The 21,492-nt window shown below is 45.9% G+C and overlaps 1 protein-coding gene across 2 annotated transcripts in view; it reads left to right on the top strand.

Annotated features, from left to right (window-relative positions):
* LOC142482966 (uncharacterized) overlaps positions 1-15,838 on the top strand; it is a 187,620-nt gene extending 171,782 nt beyond the window's left edge. For both annotated transcript variants that reach the window (XM_075583085.1, XM_075583084.1), the window contains 2 exons: positions 13,842-14,007; positions 15,703-15,838. In XM_075583085.1, coding sequence (XP_075439200.1) covers positions 13,842-14,007; positions 15,703-15,813 — 277 coding nt within the window. In that variant the 3' untranslated portion in view covers positions 15,814-15,838. The remainder of the gene's footprint in view (positions 1-13,841; positions 14,008-15,702) is intronic.
* Positions 15,839-21,492: the final 5,654 nt, after the last annotated feature.

A 21,492-nucleotide genomic window follows, 5' to 3' on the forward strand; every position in this document is an offset into this window, starting at 1 on the left:
TGGTATAATATCTGTACATGAGCTGGGTATATACTGAGTTACAGGCGTGTGTCACACGGTATAATATCTGTACATCAGCTGGGTATATACTGAGTTACAGGCCTGTGTCACACGGTATAATATCTGTACATGCGCTGGGTATATACTGAGTTACAGGCGTGTGTTACACGGTATAATATCTGTACATGCGCTGGGTATATACTGAGTAACAGGCCTGTGTCACACGGTATAATATCTGTACATGAGCTGGGTATATACTGAGTTACAGGCCTGTGTCACACGGTATAATATCTGTACATGAGCTGGGTATATACTGAGTTACAGGCCTGTGTCACACGGTATAATATCTGTACATGCGCTGGGTATATACTGAGTTACAGGCCTGTGTCACACGGTATAATATCTGTACATGCGCTGGGTATATACTGAGTTACAGGCCTGTGTCACACGGTATAATATCTGTACATGAGCTGGGTATATACTGAGTTACAGGCGTGTGTTACACGGTATAATATCTGTACATGCGCTGGGTATATACTGAGTTCCAGTCAGTGTCACACGGTATAATATCTGTACATGAGCTGGGTATATACTGAGTTACAGGCGTGTGTTACACGGTATAATATCTGTACATGAGCTGGGTATATACTGAGTTACAGGCCTGTGTCACACGGTATAATATCTGTACATGCGCTGGGTATATACTGAGTTACAGGTCAGTGTTACGCGGTATAATATCTGTACATGAGCTGGGTATATACTGAGTTACAGGCTTGTGTCACACGGTATAATATCTGTACATGAGCTGGGTATATACTGAGTTACAGGCCTGTGTCACACGGTATAATATCTGTACATGAGCTGGATATATACTGAGTTACAGGCCTGTGTCACACGGTATAATATCTGTACATGAGCTGGGTATATACTGAGTTACAGGCCTGTGTCACACGGTATAATATCTGTACATGAGCTGGGTATATACTGAGTTACAGGCCTGTGTCACACGGTATAATATCTGTACATGAGCTGGGTATATACTGAGTTACAGGTCAGTGTCACACGGTATAATATCTGTACATGAGCTGGGTATATACTGAGTTATAGGCGTGTGTCACACGCTATAATATCTGTACATGAGCTGGGTATATACTGAGTTACAGGCCTGTGTCACACGGTATAATATCTGTACATAAGCTGGGTATACACTGAGTTACAGGTCAGTGTCACACGGTATAATATCTGTACATGAGCTGGGTATACACTGAGTTACAGGTCAGTGTCACACGGTATAATATCTGTACATGAGCTGGGTATATACTGAGTTACAGGTCTGTGTCACACGGTATAATATCTGTACATCAGCTGGGTATATACTGAGTTACAGGTCAGTGTCACACGGTATAATATCTGTACATGCGCTGGGTATATTCTGAGTTACAGGTCTGTGTCACACGGTATAATATCTGTACATGAGCTGGGTATATACTGAGTTACAGGCCTGTGTCACACGGTATAATATCTGTACATGCGCTGGGTATATACTGAGTTACAGGCGTGTGTCACACGATATAATATCTGTACATGAGCTGGGTATATACTGAGTTACAGGCCTGTGTCACACGGTATAATATCTGTACATGCGCTGGGTATATACTGAGTTACAGGCCTGTGTCACATGGTATAATATCTGTACATGAGCTGGATATATACTGAGTTACAGGCCTGTGTCACACGGTATAATATCTGTACATGCGCTGGGTATATACTGAGTTACAGGCCTGTGTCACACGGTATAATATCTGTACATGCGCTGGGTATATACTGAGTTACAGGCGTGTGTCACACGGTATAATATCTGTACATGAGCTGGGTATATACTGAGTTACAGGCCTGTGTCACACGGTATAATATCTGTACATGCGCTGGGTATATACTGAGTTACAGGTCAGTTTCACACGGTATAATATCTGTACATGAGCTGGGTATATACTGAGTTACAGGCCTGTGTCACACGGTATAATATCTGTACATGAGCTGGGTATATACTGAGTTACAGGTCAGTTTCACACGGTATAATATCTGTACATGCGCTGGGTATATACTGAGTTACAGGCCTGTGTCACACGATATAATATCTGTACATGCGCTGGGTATATACTGAGTTACAGGCGTGTGTTACACGGTATAATATCTGTACATGCGCTGGGTATATACTGAGTTACAGGCCTGTGTCACACGGTATAATATCTGTACATGAGCTGGGTATATACTGAGTTACAGGCCTGTGTCACACGGTATAATATCTGTACATGAGCTGGGTATATACTGAGTTACAGGTCAGTGTCACACGGTATAATATCTGTACATGAGCTGGGTATATACTGAGTTATAGGCGTGTGTCACACGCTATAATATCTGTACATGAGCTGGGTATATACTGAGTTACAGGCGTGTGTCACACGGTATAATATCTGTACATGAGCTGGGTATTTACTGAGTTACAGGCGTGTGTCACACGGTATAATATCTGTACATGCGCTGGGTATATACTGAGTTACAGGTCTGTGTCACACGGTATAATATCTGTACATGAGCTGGGTATATACTGAGTTACAGGCCTGTGTCACACGGTATAATATCTGTACATGCGCTGGGTATATACTGAGTTACAGGCCTGTGTCACACGGTATAATATCTGTACATGCGCTGGGTATATACTGAGTTACAGGCCTGTGTCACACGGTATAATATCTGTACATGCGCTGGGTATATACTGAGTTACAGGCCTGTGTCACACGGTATAATATCTGTACATGCGCTGGGTATATACTGAGTTACAGGCCTGTGTCACACGGTATAATATCTGTACATGAGCTGGGTATATACTGAGTTACAGGCGTGTGTTACACGGTATAATACTGTATCTGTACATGCGCTGGGTATATACTGAGTTCCAGTCAGTGTCACACGGTATAATATCTGTACATGAGCTGGGTATATACTGAGTTACAGGCGTGTGTTACACGGTATAATATCTGTACATGAGCTGGGTATATACTGAGTTACAGGCCTGTGTCACACGGTATAATATCTGTACATGCGCTGGGTATATACTGAGTTACAGGTCAGTGTTACGCGGTATAATATCTGTACATGAGCTGGGTATATACTGAGTTACAGGCTTGTGTCACACGGTATAATATCTGTACATGAGCTGGGTATATACTGAGTTACAGGCCTGTGTCACACGGTATAATATCTGTACATGAGCTGGGTATATACTGAGTTACAGGCTTGTGTCACACGGTATAATATCTGTACATGCGCTGGGTATACACTGAGTTACAGGCGTGTGTTACACGGTATAATATCTGTACATGCGCTGGGTATATACTGAGTTGCAGGCCTGTGTCACACGGTATAATATCTGTACATGAGCTGGGTATATACTGAGTTACAGGCCTGTGTCACACGGTATAATATCTGTACATGAGCTGGGTATATACTGAGTTACAGGCGTGTGTCACACGGTATAATATCTGTACATGCACTGGGTATATACTGAGTTACAGGCTTGTGTCACACGGTATAATATCTGTACATGCGCTGGGTATATACTGAGTTACATGTCAGTGTCACACGGTATAATATCTGTACAGGAGCTGGGTATATACTGAGTTACAGGTCTGTGTCACACGGTATAATATCTGTACATGAGCTGGGTATATACTGAGTTACAGGCCTGTGTCACATGGTATAATATCTGTACATGAGCTGGGTATATACTGAGTTACAGGTCTGTGTCACACGGTATAATATCTGTACATGAGCTGGGTATATACTGAGTTACAGGCCTGTGTCACACGGTATAATATCTGTACATGAGCTGGGTATATACTGAGTTACAGGCCTGTGTCACACGGTATAATATCTGTACATGAGCTGGGTATATACTGAGTTACAGGTCAGTGTCACACGGTATAATATCTGTACAGGAGCTGGGTATATACTGAGTTACAGGTCTGTGTCACACGGTATAATATCTGTACATGAGCTGGGTATATACTGAGTTACAGGCCTGTGTCACATGGTATAATATCTGTACATGAGCTGGGTATATACTGAGTTACAGGTCTGTGTCACACGGTATAATATCTGTACATGCGCTGGGTATATACTGAGTTACAGGCCTGTGTCACACGGTATAATATCTGTACATGCGCTGGGTATATACTGAGTTACAGGCCTGTGTCACACGGTATAATATCTGTACATGCGCTGGGTATATACTGAGTTACAGGCCTGTGTCACACGGTATAATATCTGTACATGAGCTGGGTATATACTGAGTTACAGGCGTGTGTCACACGGTATAATATCTGTACATGACCTGGGTATATACTGAGTTACAGGTCTGTGTCACACGGTATAATATCTGTACATGAGCTGGGTATATACTGAGTTACAGGCGTATGTCACACGGTATAATATCTGTACATGCGCTGGGTATATACTGAGTTACAGGTCAGTGTCACACGGTATAATATCTGTACATGAGCTGGGTATATACTGAGTTACAGGCTTGTGTCACACGGTATAATATCTGTACATGAGCTGGGTATATACTGAGTTACAGGCCTGTGTCACACGGTATAATATCTGTACATGCGCTGGGTATACACTGAGTTACAGGCGTGTGTCACACGGTATAATATCTGTACATGCGCTGGGTATATACTGAGTTACAGGCCTGTGTCACACGGTATAATATCTGTACATGAGCTGGGTATATACTGAGTTACAGGCCTGTGTCACACGGTATAATATCTGTACATGAGCTGGATATATACTGAGTTACAGGCCTGTGTCACACGGTATAATATCTGTACATGAGCTGGGTATATACTGAGTTACAGGCCTGTGTCACACGGTATAATATCTGTACATGAGCTGGATATATACTGAGTTACAGGCCTGTGTCACACGGTATAATATCTGTACATGAGCTGGATATATACTGAGTTACAGGTCTGTGTCACACGGTATAATATCTGTACATGCGCTGGGTATATACTGAGTTACAGGCGTGTGTCACACGGTATAATATCTGTACATGCGCTGGGTATATACTGAGTTACAGGCCTGTGTCACACGGTATAATATCTGTACATGCGCTGGGTATATACTGAGTTACAGGCCTGTGTCACACGGTATAATATCTGTACATGCGCTGGGTATATACTGAGTTACAGGCCTGTGTCACACGGTATAATATCTGTACATGAGCTGGGTATATACTGAGTTACAGGCCTGTGTCACACGGTATAATATCTGTACATGAGCTGGGTATATACTGAGTTACAGGCCTGTGTCACGGTATACTGTAATATCTGTACATGAGCTGGGTATATACTGAGTTACAGGCCTGTGTCACACGGTATAATATCTGTACATGCGCTGGGTATATACTGAGTTACAGGCCTGTGTCACACGGTATAATATCTGTACATGAGCTGGGTATATACTGAGTTACAGGCCTGTGTCACACGGTATAATATCTGTACATGCGCTGGGTATATACTGAGTTACAGGCCTGTGTCACACGGTATAATATCTGTACATGCGCTGGGTATATACTGAGTTACAGGCGTATGTCACACGGTATAATATCTGTACATGCGCTGGGTATATACTGAGTTACAGGTCAGTGTCACACGGTATAATATCTGTACATGAGTTGGGTATATACTGAGTTACAGGCCTGTGTCACACGGTATAATATCTGTACATGAGCTGGGTATATACTGAGTTACAGGTCAGTTTCACACGGTATAATATCTGTACATGCGCTGGGTATATACTGAGTTACAGGCCTGTGTCACACGGTATAATATCTGTACATGCGCTGGGTATATACTGAGTTACAGGCCTGTGTCACATGGTATAATATCTGTACATGAGCTGGGTATATACTGAGTTACAGGCGTGTGTCTCACGGTATAATATCTGTACATCAGCTGGGTATATACTGAGTTACAGGCCTGTGTCACACGGTATAATATCTGTACATGCGCTGGGTATATACTGAGTTACAGGCGTGTGTTACACGGTATAATATCTGTACATGCGCTGGGTATATACTGAGTTACAGGCCTGTGTCACACGGTATAATATCTGTACATGAGCTGGGTATATACTGAGTTACAGGCCTGTGTCACACGGTATAATATCTGTACATGAGCTGGGTATATACTGAGTTACAGGTCAGTGTCACACGGTATAATATCTGTACATGAGCTGGGTATATACTGAGTTATAGGCGTGTGTCACACGCTATAATATCTGTACATGAGCTGGGTATATACTGAGTTACAGGCGTGTGTCACACGGTATAATATCTGTACATGAGCTGGGTATTAACTGAGTTACAGGCGTGTGTCACACGGTATAATATCTGTACATGCGCTGGGTATATACTGAGTTACAGGTCTGTGTCACACGGTATAATATCTGTACATGAGCTGGGTATATACTGAGTTACAGGCCTGTGTCACACGGTATAATATCTGTACATGCGCTGGGTATATACTGAGTTACAGGCCTGTGTCACACGGTATAATATCTGTACATGCGCTGGGTATATACTGAGTTACAGGCCTGTGTCACACGGTATAATATCTGTACATGAGCTGGGTATATACTGAGTTACAGGCGTGTGTTACACGGTATAATATCTGTACATGCGCTGGGTATATACTGAGTTCCAGTCAGTGTCACACGGTATAATATCTGTACATGAGCTGGGTATATACTGAGTTACAGGCGTGTGTTACACGGTATAATATCTGTACATGAGCTGGGTATATACTGAGTTACAGGCCTGTGTCACACGGTATAATATCTGTACATGCGCTGGGTATATACTGAGTTACAGGTCAGTGTTACGCGGTATAATATCTGTACATGAGCTGGGTATATACTGAGTTACAGGCTTGTGTCACACGGTATAATATCTGTACATGAGCTGGGTATATACTGAGTTACAGGCCTGTGTCACACGGTATAATATCTGTACATGAGCTGGGTATATACTGAGTTACAGGCTTGTGTCACACGGTATAATATCTGTACATGCGCTGGGTATACACTGAGTTACAGGCGTGTGTTACACGGTATAATATCTGTACATGCGCTGGGTATATACTGAGTTGCAGGCCTGTGTCACACGGTATAATATCTGTACATGAGCTGGGTATATACTGAGTTACAGGCCTGTGTCACACGGTATAATATCTGTACATGAGCTGGGTATATACTGAGTTACAGGCGTGTGTCACACGGTATAATATCTGTACATGCACTGGGTATATACTGAGTTACAGGCTTGTGTCACACGGTATAATATCTGTACATGCGCTGGGTATATACTGAGTTACAGGTCAGTGTCACACGGTATAATATCTGTACAGGAGCTGGGTATATACTGAGTTACAGGTCTGTGTCACACGGTATAATATCTGTACATGAGCTGGGTATATACTGAGTTACAGGCCTGTGTCACATGGTATAATATCTGTACATGAGCTGGGTATATACTGAGTTACAGGTCTGTGTCACACGGTATAATATCTGTACATGAGCTGGGTATATACTGAGTTACAGGCCTGTGTCACACGGTATAATATCTGTACATGAGCTGGGTATATACTGAGTTACAGGCCTGTGTCACACGGTATAATATCTGTACATGAGCTGGGTATATACTGAGTTACAGGTCAGTGTCACACGGTATAATATCTGTACAGGAGCTGGGTATATACTGAGTTACAGGTCTGTGTCACACGGTATAATATCTGTACATGAGCTGGGTATATACTGAGTTACAGGCCTGTGTCACATGGTATAATATCTGTACATGAGCTGGGTATATACTGAGTTACAGGTCTGTGTCACACGGTATAATATCTGTACATGCGCTCGGTATATACTGAGTTACAGGCCTGTGTCACACGGTATAATATCTGTACATGCGCTGGGTATATACTGAGTTACAGGCCTGTGTCACACGGTATAATATCTGTACATGCGCTGGGTATATACTGAGTTACAGGCCTGTGTCACACGGTATAATATCTGTACATGAGCTGGGTATATACTGAGTTACAGGCGTGTGTCACACGGTATAATATCTGTACATGACCTGGGTATATACTGAGTTACAGGTCTGTGTCACACGGTATAATATCTGTACATGAGCTGGGTATATACTGAGTTACAGGCGTATGTCACACGGTATAATATCTGTACATGCGCTGGGTATATACTGAGTTACAGGTCAGTGTCACACGGTATAATATCTGTACATGAGCTGGGTATATACTGAGTTACAGGCTTGTGTCACACGGTATAATATCTGTACATGAGCTGGGTATATACTGAGTTACAGGCCTGTGTCACACGGTATAATATCTGTACACTCGCTGGGTATACACTGAGTTACAGGCGTGTGTCACACGGTATAATATCTGTACATGCGCTGGGTATATACTGAGTTACAGGCCTGTGTCACACGGTATAATATCTGTACATGAGCTGGGTATATACTGAGTTACAGGCCTGTGTCACACGGTATAATATCTGTACATGAGCTGGATATATACTGAGTTACAGGCCTGTGTCACACGGTATAATATCTGTACATGAGCTGGGTATATACTGAGTTACAGGCCTGTGTCACACGGTATAATATCTGTACATGAGCTGGATATATACTGAGTTACAGGCCTGTGTCACACGGTATAATATCTGTACATGAGCTGGATATATACTGAGTTACAGGTCTGTGTCACACGGTATAATATCTGTACATGCGCTGGGTATATACTGAGTTACAGGCGTGTGTCACACGGTATAATATCTGTACATGCGCTGGGTATATACTGAGTTACAGGCCTGTGTCACACGGTATAATATCTGTACATGCGCTGGGTATATACTGAGTTACAGGCCTGTGTCACACGGTATAATATCTGTACATGCGCTGGGTATATACTGAGTTACAGGCCTGTGTCACACTGTATAATATCTGTACATGAGCTGGGTATATACTGAGTTACAGGCCTGTGTCACACGGTATAATATCTGTACATGAGCTGGGTATATACTGAGTTACAGGCCTGTGTCACACGGTATAATATCTGTACATGAGCTGGGTATATACTGAGTTACAGGCCTGTGTCACACGGTATAATATCTGTACATGCGCTGGGTATATACTGAGTTACAGGCCTGTGTCACACGTTATAATATCTGTACATGAGCTGGGTATATACTGAGTTACAGGCCTGTGTCACACGGTATAATATCTGTACATGCGCTGGGTATATACTGAGTTACAGGCCTGTGTCACACGGTATAATATCTGTACATGCGCTGGGTATATACTGAGTTACAGGCGTATGTCACACGGTATAATATCTGTACATGCGCTGGGTATATACTGAGTTACAGGTCAGTGTCACACGGTATAATATCTGTACATGAGCTGGGTATATACTGAGTTACAGGCTTGTGTCACACGGTATAATATCTGTACATGAGCTGGGTATATACTGAGTTACAGGCCTGTGTCACACGGTATAATATCTGTACATGCGCTGGGTATACACTGAGTTACAGGCGTGTGTCACACGGTATAATATCTGTACATGCGCTGGGTATATACTGAGTTACAGGCCTGTGTCACACGGTATAATATCTGTACATGAGCTGGGTATATACTGAGTTACAGGCCTGTGTCACACGGTATAATATCTGTACATGAGCTGGATATATACTGAGTTACAGGCCTGTGTCACACGGTATAATATCTGTACATGAGCTGGGTATATACTGAGTTACAGGCCTGTGTCACACGGTATAATATCTGTACATGAGCTGGATATATACTGAGTTACAGGCCTGTGTCACACGGTATAATATCTGTACATGAGCTGGATATATACTGAGTTACAGGTCTGTGTCACACGGTATAATATCTGTACATGCGCTGGGTATATACTGAGTTACAGGCGTGTGTCACACGGTATAATATCTGTACATGCGCTGGGTATATACTGAGTTACAGGCCTGTGTCACACGGTATAATATCTGTACATGCGCTGGGTATATACTGAGTTACAGGCCTGTGTCACACGGTATAATATCTGTACATGCGCTGGGTATATACTGAGTTACAGGCCTGTGTCACACGGTATAATATCTGTACATGAGCTGGGTATATACTGAGTTACAGGCCTGTGTCACACGGTATAATATCTGTACATGCGCTGGGTATATACTGAGTTACAGGCCTGTGTCACACGGTATAATATCTGTACATGCGCTGGGTATATACTGAGTTACAGGCCTGTGTCACACGGTATAATATCTGTACATGAGCTGGGTATATACTGAGTTACAGGTCTGTGTCACACGGTATAATATCTGTACATGAGCTGGGTATATACTGAGTTACAGGCCTGTGTCACACGGTATAATATCTGTACATGCGCTGGGTATATACTGAGTTACAGGCCTGTGTCACACGGTATAATATCTGTACATCAGCTGGGTATATACTGAGTTACAGGTCTGTGTCACACGGTATAATATCTGTACATGCGCTGGGTATATACTGAGTTACAGGCCTGTGTCACACGGTATAATATCTGTACATGCGCTGGGTATATACTGAGTTACAGGCCTGTGTCACACGGTATAATATCTGTACATGAGCTGGGTATATACTGAGTTACAGGCGTGTGTCACACGGTATAATATCTGTACATGAGCTGGGTATATACTGAGTTACAGGTCTGTGTCACACGGTATAATATCTGTACATGAGCTGGGTATATACTGAGTTACAGGCGTATGTCACACGGTATAATATCTGTACATGCGCTGGGTATATACTGAGTTACAGGTCAGTGTCACACGGTATAATATCTGTACATGAGCTGGGTATATACTGAGTTACAGGCTTGTGTCACACGGTATAATATCTGTACATGCGCTGGGTATACACTGAGTTACAGGCGTGTGTCACACGGTATAATATCTGTACATGCGCTGGGTATATACTGAGTTACAGGTCTGTGTCACACGGTATAATATCTGTACATGAGCTGGGTATATACTGAGTTACAGGCCTGTGTCACACGGTATAATATCTGTACATGAGCTGGGTATATACTGAGTTACAGGCCTGTGTCACACGGTATAATATCTGTACATGAGCTGGATATATACTGAGTTACAGGCCTGTGTCACACGGTATAATATCTGTACATGAGCTGGGTATATACTGAGTTACAGGCCTGTGTCACACGGTATAATATCTGTACATGAGCTGGATATATACTGAGTTACAGGCCTGTGTCACACGGTATAATATCTGTACATGAGCTGGATATATACTGAGTTACAGGTCTGTGTCACACGGTATAATATCTGTACATGCGCTGGGTATATACTGAGTTACAGGCGTGTGTCACACGGTATAATATCTGTACATGCGCTGGGTATATACTGAGTTACAGGCCTGTGTCACACGGTATAATATCTGTACATGCGCTGGGTATATACTGAGTTACAGGCCTGTGTCACACGGTATAATATCTGTACATGCGCTGGGTATATACTGAGTTACAGGCCTGTGTCACACGGTATAATATCTGTACATGAGCTGGGTATATACTGAGTTACAGGCCTGTGTCACACGGTATAATATCTGTACATGCGCTGGGTATATACTGAGTTACAGGCCTGTGTCACACGGTATAATATCTGTACATGCGCTAGGTATATACTGAGTTACAGGCCTGTGTCACACGGTATAATATCTGTACATGAGCTGGGTATATACTGAGTTACAGGTCTGTGTCACACGGTATAATATCTGTACATGAGCTGGGTATATACTGAGTTACAGGCCTGTGTCACACGGTATAATATCTGTACATGCGCTGGGTATATACTGAGTTACAGGCCTGTGTCACACGGTATAATATCTGTACATCAGCTGGGTATATACTGAGTTACAGGTCTGTGTCACACGGTATAATATCTGTACATGCGCTGGGTATATACTGAGTTACAGGCCTGTGTCACACGGTATAATATCTGTACATGCGCTGGGTATATACTGAGTTACAGGCCTGTGTCACACGGTATAATATCTGTACATGAGCTGGGTATATACTGAGTTACAGGCGTGTGTCACACGGTATAATATCTGTACATGAGCTGGGTATATACTGAGTTACAGGTCTGTGTCACACGGTATAATATCTGTACATGAGCTGGGTATATACTGAGTTACAGGCGTATGTCACACGGTATAATATCTGTACATGCGCTGGGTATATACTGAGTTACAGGTCAGTGTCACACGGTATAATATCTGTACATGAGCTGGGTATATACTGAGTTACAGGCTTGTGTCACACGGTATAATATCTGTACATGCGCTGGGTATACACTGAGTTACAGGCGTGTGTCACACGGTATAATATCTGTACATGCGCTGGGTATATACTGAGTTACAGGTCTGTGTCACACGGTATAATATCTGTACATGAGCTGGGTATATACTGAGTTACAGGCCTGTGTCACACGGTATAATATCTGTACATGAGCTGGGTATATACTGAGTTACAGGCCTGTGTCACACGGTATAATATCTGTACATGCGCTGGGTATATACTGAGTTACAGGTCAGTGTCACACGGTATAATATCTGTACATGCGCTGGGTATACACTGAGTTACAGGCCTGTGTCACACGGTATAATATCTGTACATGAGCTGGGTATATACTGAGTTACAGGTCTGTGTCACACGGTATAATATCTGTACATGCGCTGGGTATATACTGAGTTACAGGCCTATGTCACACGGTATAATATCTGTACATGAGCTGGGTATATACTGAGTTACAGGCGTGTGTCACACGGTATAATATCTGTACATGAGCTGGGTATATACTGAGTTACAGGTCTGTGTCACACGGTATAATATCTGTACATTAGCTGGGTATATACTGAGTTACAGGTCTGTGGATATGAGATATGATAGAGCAGTCTCTCAGTAATCTCTCTGTCTCTCTCTCTCTCGGGGCAGTCTCTCAGTAATCTCTCTGTCTCTCTCTCGGGGCAGTCTCTCAGTAATTGCTCTGTCTCTCTCTCAGGGGGCAGTCTCTCAGTAATCTCTCTGTCTCTCTGTCTCTCGGGGCAGTCTCTCAGTAATCGCTCTGTCTCTCTCTCAGGGGGCAGTCTCTCAGTAATCTCTCTGTCTCTCTCTCTCTCGGGGCAGTCTCTCAGTAATCTCTCTGTCTCTCTCTCTCTCTCTCTCTTTCTCTCTCAGTAATCGCTCTGTGTCTCTCTCTCTCTCTCTCTCTCTCTCTCTCTCTCTCTCTCTCTCTGTCTCTGTAATCTCTGTCTCTCTCTCAGGGGGCAGTCACTCAGTAATCTCTCTGTCTCTCTCTCAGGGAGCAGTCTCTGAGTCATCTCTCTGTCTCTCTCTCAGGGGGCAGTCTCTCAGTAATCTCTCTGTCTCTCTCGGGGCAGTCTCTCAGTAATCTCTCTGTCTCTCTCTCAGGGGGCAGTCTCTCAGTAATCTCTCTGTCTCTCTCTCTCTCTCTCTCTCTCTCTCTCTCAGTAATCGCTCTGTCTCTCTCTCTCTCTCTCTCTCTCTCTCTGTAATCTCTGTCTCTCTCTCAGGGGGCAGTCTCTCGGTAATCTCTCTGTCTCTCTCTCAGGGAGCAGTCTCTCAGTAATCTCTCTGTCTCTCTCTCAGGGGGCAGTCTCGCTGCAGACATTACATGATAGACGTACAGTCTAATGGCTGCTATGTTATACTGGGAGAGGATCGCGCGCACGCTTCTCTCCGCGCTCTCGTGCAGTATCATCGTGAGACGGCCATCCTGCCGTTTGGAGAAACCCTGGGGGAGCCCTGCGGGCAGGTGAGGGGGAGACACAGGTGAGGGAGGGGACAAAGGGGTGAGGCGTGGTGGGGGGGACCCGGGGGGTGAGGCGTGGTGGGGGGGGGGGATCCGGGGGGTTAGGCGTGATGGGGGGGGACACCGGGTGAGTCATGGTGGGGGGGACACGGGGGGGTGAGGCGTGGTGGGGGGGGATCCGGGGGGGTTAGGCGTGGTGGGGGGGGGACACGGGGTGAGTCGTGGTGGGGGGGACACTGGGGGTGAGTCGTGGTGGGGGGGGACACGGGGGGGTGAGGTGTGGTGGGGGGGACACGGGGGGTGAGTCATGGTGGGGGGGGCACGGGGGTGAGGCGTGGTGGAGGGGACACGGGGGTGAGGCGTGGTGGAGGGGGCACGGGGTGAGGCGTGGTGGGGGGGACACGGCGGTGAGGCGTGGTGGGGGGGACACGGGTGAGGCGTGGTGGGGGGGGACACGGGGGTGAGGCGTGGTGGGAGGGGAACGGGGATGAGAGGAGAGGAGACACGGGAGGTGATGGGGAACACAGGGGGGAGAGGGGTGGGGTGGGGGAGTTAGGTGCAGCCAAATAGGAGACATACGGAGGCGCCGGTGCCTTACTACATAAGGAGAGTCTTTTTATATGTATTCCTTTGTTCTCCCCTCCCCCATCCCCATTTACCCTCTCCTCCCCCTCACTCTCCCTTCTCCCACCCCCCCACCCTTTTCCCACCCCCCCACCCTTTTCCCACTCTCCCGCCCCCCCACCCTTCTCCCACTCTCCCACCCCCCCACCCTTCTCCCACTCTCCCACCCCCCCACCCTTCTCCCACTCTCCCACCCCCCCCACCCTTCTCCCACTCTCCCACCCCCCCACCCTTCTCCCACTCTACCACCCCCCCACCCTTCTCCCACTCTCCCACCCCCCCACCCTTCTCCCACTCTCCCACCCCCCCCACCCTTCTCCCACTCTCCCACCCCCCCCCACCCTTCTCCCACTCTCCCACCCCCCACCCTTCTCCCACCCCCCACCCTTCTCCCACCCCCCACCCTTCTCCCACCCCCCACCCTTCTCCCACCCCCACCCTTCTCCCACCACCCACCCCTCCCCCTCTCCTCCCCCCCCACTTTCCCCCCTCCTCCCCCCCACTTTCCCCCCTCCTCCCCCCCACTTTCCCCCCTCCTCCCCCCCACTTTCCCCCCTCCTCCCCCCCACTTTCCCCCCTCCTCCCCCTCACTTTCCCCCCTCCTCCCCCTCACTTTCCCCCCTCCTCCCCCTCACTTTCCCCCCTCCTCCCCCTCACTCGCCCCACCCTCCTCACTCGCCCCCCCCCTTCTCCATCCCACTCTCCCCCCCTCCTCCCATCATACTCTCCCCCCCTCCTCCCATCCACTCTCCCCCACCCTCCTTCCATCCCACTCTCCCCCACCCTCCTTCCATCCAACTCTCCCCCCCTCCTCCCCTCTCCTCTTTCCCCCTCTCCTCTTTCCCCCCTTTTCCCCCCTCGTCCTCTCCTCCTCGTCCTCTCTCCTCTTTCCCCCTCTTCCACCCCTCTCTCCGCCCCCTTTCCCCCTATTTCCCCTCCCTCTCCCCTTTTTCCCCACTCCCCTCTCCCCTGTCCTCTTTCTCCCATTTCTCCTCTCCCGCCTGCCTCTTTCTCCTCTCTCCCCTGTCTTCTTTCCCGCCCTTACTCCCCTTTACTCTCCTTTACCTGAGAAAGAGAAAGGATTGGGAACCAGACTACGAGGAGTTACAATTCCTGACGAGGACCCTGTCGCTGGGAGAGGAGAATTCCTCCTCGCTACGCACGCTACCTCCCTCGGATAGATAATGACCCCACTTCTCACATCCTATCATAAAGCTCCGCTCCCCGGTTGCGAGACGTGGTGCATGGCAGGAAGCCGCAACCTGCGCAGATACTCATTCCCTCTCCGACTCTCTCCATCACTACGACTCGCCATGCAAGGAGATCCAACAGGTGAGGACGGACCTTCCATCCCCATCCTCGACTCTCTCCATCACTACGAACGCCCCCCTCTGCTATATGCACCAGGGGATACCCTTCTCTTCCTACCCTCATCTAGTGCTGACATTTGCTTTATTCCCCTCCAGGTCTCTTCTCTGTCCCCAAATTCGCAAAGTCCTCCCGTGTGAAGGCAGAGCCTGAGTGGTGGGGACCGCCATGTCCCTTTCTCACTGTGACGTCTCCGCAAGAGAACACGGCACCTGAGCCCTTTGGCACACGCTCGTCCTCATCCTGCAATCAAGCAGCCATCATTAAAACCCCCTTGCATTAAGCATTAATTATCGATTTGGAGTTAAGATATGAACGGCCATATTGTGTTTGTCAAGATTGCCAATTTTCACTTATAAAAGATCCCAAACTGCTGATATTATGGAAACCACCGATGTAGGAGCGATCTTTAAACCAGACACCCAGACATGGAATGGGACACATGATGTGGCAAAGATGGTGGATTACTGTCCTGTATCTGCAGGGTCAGCAACTGCCGTACCCCTACAAAGTTACCCCCTGTCACTCCAGCATACGGGACACTCCCAGGACCTCATACCTGCCCTGCTCGGTCCTCTGTCTAGGGTCTTGCATGGGGTCAAAACTCAGGGACCAAATAAAACCAATAAAGTGAACATATTCTCCGTGCCTTGGACTTGTGCCTTACCGGGGAGATACAGGACTGCTAGGAATGGTCCTTCAGACTTGGGCAGAGGTTAAGGGGTCACAGGTTTCAGACTGGGAGAGGTTAAGGGGTCACTGGTTACAGACAGAGAGGTTAAGGGGTCACTGGTTACAGACTTGGGGAGAGGTTAATGGGTCACTGGTTACAGACTTGGGGAGAGGTTAATGGGTCACTGGTTTCAGACTTGGGGAGAGGTTAATGGGTCACTGGTTACAGACTGGGAGAGGTTAAGGGGTTACTGGTTACAGTCTGGGAGAGGTTAAAGGGTCACTGGTTACAGACTGGGAGAGGTTAATGGGTCACTGGTTACAGACTGGGGGAGAGGTTAAGGGGTCACTGGTTACAGATTTGGGGAGAGGTTAATGGGTCACTGGTTACAGTCTGGGAGAGGTTATAGGGTCACTGGTTACAGACTGGGAAAGGTTAATGGGTCACTGGTTACAGTCTGGGAGAGGTTAAGGTGTCACTGATTACAGACTGGGATAGTTTAATGGGTCACTGGTTACAGTCTGGGAGAGGTTAAGGGGTCACAATTTACAGACTGTGAGAGGTTAAGGGGTCACTGGTTACAGACTGGGAGAGGTTAATGGGTCACTGGTTACAGTCTGGGAGAGGTTAAGGGGTCACTGATTACAGACTGGGAGAGGTTAATGGGTCACTGGTTACAGACTGGGAGAGGTTAATGGGTCACTGGTTACAGACTGGGAGAGGTTAAGGGGTCACTGGTTACAGACTGGGAGAGGTTAAGGGGTCTCTGTTTACAGACTGGGAGAGGTTAAGGGGTCACTGGTTACAGACTGGGAGAGGTTAAGGGGTCACTGGTTACAGACTTGGGGAGAGGTTAATGGGTCACTGGTTACAGTCTGGGAGAGGTTAAAGGGTCACTGGTTACAGACTGGGAGAGGTTAATGGGTCACAGGTTACAGTCTGGGAGAGGTTAAAGGGTCACTGATTACAGACTGGGAGAGGTTAATGGGTCACTGATTACAGTCTGGGAGAGGTTACGGTGTCTGATTACAGACTGGGAGAGTTTAATGGGTCACTGGTTACAGTCTGGGAGAGGTTAAGGGGTCACAAGTTACAGACTGGGAGAGGTTAAGGGGTCACTGGTTACAGACTGGGAGAGGTTAATGGGTCACTGGTTACAGTCTGGGAGAGGTTAAGGGGTCACTGATTACAGACTGGGAGAGGTTAATGGGTCACTAGTTACAGTCTGGGAGAGGTTAAGGGGTCACTGGTTATAGACTGGGAGAGGTTAAGGGGTCACTGGTTACAGACTGGGAGAGGTTAAGGGGTCACTGGTTACAGACTGGGAGAGGTTAAGGGGTCACTGGTTACAGACTGGAAGAGGTTAATGGGTCACTCGTTACAGACTGGGAGAGGTTAAGGGGTCACTGATTACAGACTGGAAGAGGTTAAGGGGTCACTGGTTACAGACTGGGAGAGGTTAAGGGGTCACTGGTTACAGACTGGGAGAGGTTAAGGGGTCACTGGTTACAGACTGGGAGAGGTTAAGGGGTCACTGGTTACAGACTGGGAGAGGTTAAGGGGTCACTGGTTTCAGACTTGGGGAGAGGTTAAGGGGTCACTGGTTACATACTGGGAGAGGTTAAGGGGTCACTGGTTACAGACTGGGGGAGGTATTTATTAGCGTGCTTTGTAACAAAACAGTGAGATGGATTTTCACATATGCTCTGCTAATTATGTATAATAGCCACATACAAACACAACATGCATTGCGTGTGTGTGTGTGTGTGTGTGTGTGTGTGTATACACATGTATATATATATATATATATATATATATATATAAATATATAAAAGCCGTTGGCACACTACTAACCAGACAAAAACAGATGTTTATCCCATATGAATAGAACAAAAAGTATATTTACCAGATTGGAGTGCAGCAGAAAGAGAGACAGCTCACTGCATGTGGTCTTCAGAAAAAAAACTGTATTAAATCACCGGGCAATGCAACCAATGTTTCGGTCACCCAGAGGGACCTTCATCAGGGTTGTGCAATGGTCAAGTGCCCATGACCCTCTTTATATACCCCATCACCCAGTGCTACCAAAAAAACCAAACCCATGAAAACCACCATACTAAAGTGAAAACAGTTACAGACAATGTTAAAATGACAATAAACCTTTAATTAGATCAAAGCACCCACCTGTCTGTGAGAGTGTACCAGTAGGAAACAACGAACGGCACTTCATATTGATGCTCCAAGAGACGCATGTCAGTATTCATTGTGCTCCCCGCTATCTGGATAAGCAATATTCTCCGTTCTACCTCTCTGCGGCCCCTGCATTCTCTAGTTACTTTAACGTAATATTAATGATCTAAATTAACTAGAGCAGAGAGAAACTTAAACTTTAGCCGCTGGGGTGAGAAATTTCTACTGAAACACGCGGGGCAAGCCGGAGCCTCATAATAATCTGAGCTCAGACTGGATCCCCTCGTCAGACTGGATCCCCTCGTTAGACTGGATCCCAAAGAAAGGGAGATTGGGATAAAAGGCTATTACAGACTGAGTGTAAATGGATATATACACTCAAGACACTCAGTCCTGTGGGTTTGAATGAGGGCTTTATTCTCCATTTTTGTAAATTGATGATGTCAGGCAAAAGCACTGCGACATCTCCACCACAACATCTTAGGGGGGTCCCTAACCCTAATAGTGTAACATAGATGCCCGGTTTGAGCTGTGTGGCGGGCAGACTAGGTTAGCTCATTCCTCCATTGTTACACACACATTACATATCTGTCTTTTCTGACAGTGTGACAAACAAGACAACATTTGTTTAGTGTATATCTTTTCTTTATTACATCCCCATGGCATCATACAGCCCCCATTCATCCTCAACAGAGCCTTTATTCCTCCTCCTGAATCCACAGTTCTCTGCCCCTTCTCAGATTACACATACCCCTCCAGCTGGGGTCATTGCTGTGGGCACTCGGACGAAGGATAGCAAGTGATGGGTCAGTCTAGTGACAACCCGTCGCTGTGTGCTTATTCTTTCTTCCCTTGTATAAACTTACTAATATGTATGAACACAGATGCGTGAAGCATCTGATTGGCTAATTATCACCCTATCTTGGTGATTGGGTACAACGGAAGCATCCTCAAGATATGGGGCTATAAAAGGCATCCACGCTACTCATTGTGTACGCCTACTTCCTGAGTAAGCGTGAGCCCCGAGCGCGAAACGTACGTCGGGCATGACGTCATCACGCTGACATCTTGGCGGTCACGGGTGAGGTCGTTCCTGTTTGTTTGGAGACAGATAGTATCACGATGAATTGTTACTCTACATCCATATGAGTTTGATTTAACATATAGGGCACATGCAATCCTTCCACCTATAAACTACACGATGACAATTATTCTGTGCATATACCCCATTTAAATCAATATACCATTCGGTATATAGCGGGTAGCGGTTTATATCAATCTACAGCTCCTCAGTTTTGCACATTACATGCAATCAGTCCCCACAGAGACCCGACTGTTACTTTGTTGGGATGATGTGGTAATTACCACAGATTGTATTCCTGTGCGATTATAGTGTGTACGTCTGGTGCTGGGTTCATTACCTAATGCTATCTTCTTGAATGCTATGAATTTACTATGGGTACATACTGTATGGCATTATGCGCTTTCTGAACCTGAAACGGGGATTGTGCCCTATTTGATGTATTGATTGACCTGGGTTACCCATGTGATTGCTCTATTAACCACTTCACTACCTGTGTAATATTGATATGGTGGTGTGCATTGGTAATTAGATGTTATTTTGACGTCACCCTTAGATGCACGTGGTAACCTACTATCAGTTACCCATATATGGGACTATTCTGTTCCATCTGTATATAGGCTCCAGTTGTCTCACATTACAGACAGGACAACCGAGTATTCACTTTGAGGATTAAACCACATTTCACCACTACTATTTCAAATTCATTATGGGCAAGCTACCCACATATCTGAACAAGCTCCTCACCCCTACCACTTGCAGCACTTATCACCTGAGATCAGACTCCAAAAGACTGTTCATGTTCCCAAGGTTCAACAAAGTATCCGGGCGTTCCTCCTTCTCCTACCGTGCACCCCAAAACTGGAACAACCTACCAGAGAATCTCACATCCACCACCAGTCTAAATTCTTTCAAATCTAAGGCTGTCTCACATTTTAACCTGGTCTGTAACTGTTTCATTCGCCCATAATATATATTATCTCTAAACGTGCATGCAATGTCTTGTATATAATGTATAACCTGCTCATTATGTGACTGTATTTGTAACCATGTATTATTTGTCTTACTCTGTGCCCAGGACATACTTGAAAACGAGAGGTAACTCTCAATGTATTACTTCCTGGTAACACATTTTATAAATTCCCCACAAAAGTTGAATATAGGAAATCTCAGCAAGGAAAAGAGTAGGATCCCCTTTCACCTTGGGAAAGTGAAGGGAAGTAGAACTATCCTCCTCAAAAAGAAAAGAAAAAAATGGAAAGTAAAACAACTATAAAAATAGTGTCCCTAAACGTTAAGGGGTTAAACTCAGTAGTAAAGAGAAAGCTAGCCCTGCAAGAGCTTAAAAAAATGAATGGGGACATATTATTTCTGCAAGAGACTCATTTCAACACCTCATCGCCCAATAATACGTTTGCTAGAATTTTCCCACAAGCGCACTACGCCTCATATTCAGCTAAAAAAAGAGGAGTAGCAATACTTTTTAAACACAACATCCCGTTTATTTTGGATAAAAAAGTGGCGGACCCAGAGGGTAGATATCTAATCTTGT

The sequence above is a fragment of the Ascaphus truei genome, unplaced genomic scaffold, assembly GCF_040206685.1.
Source record: "Ascaphus truei isolate aAscTru1 unplaced genomic scaffold, aAscTru1.hap1 HAP1_SCAFFOLD_284, whole genome shotgun sequence".
In the NCBI taxonomy this organism is placed as follows: domain Eukaryota; kingdom Metazoa; phylum Chordata; class Amphibia; order Anura; family Ascaphidae; genus Ascaphus; species Ascaphus truei.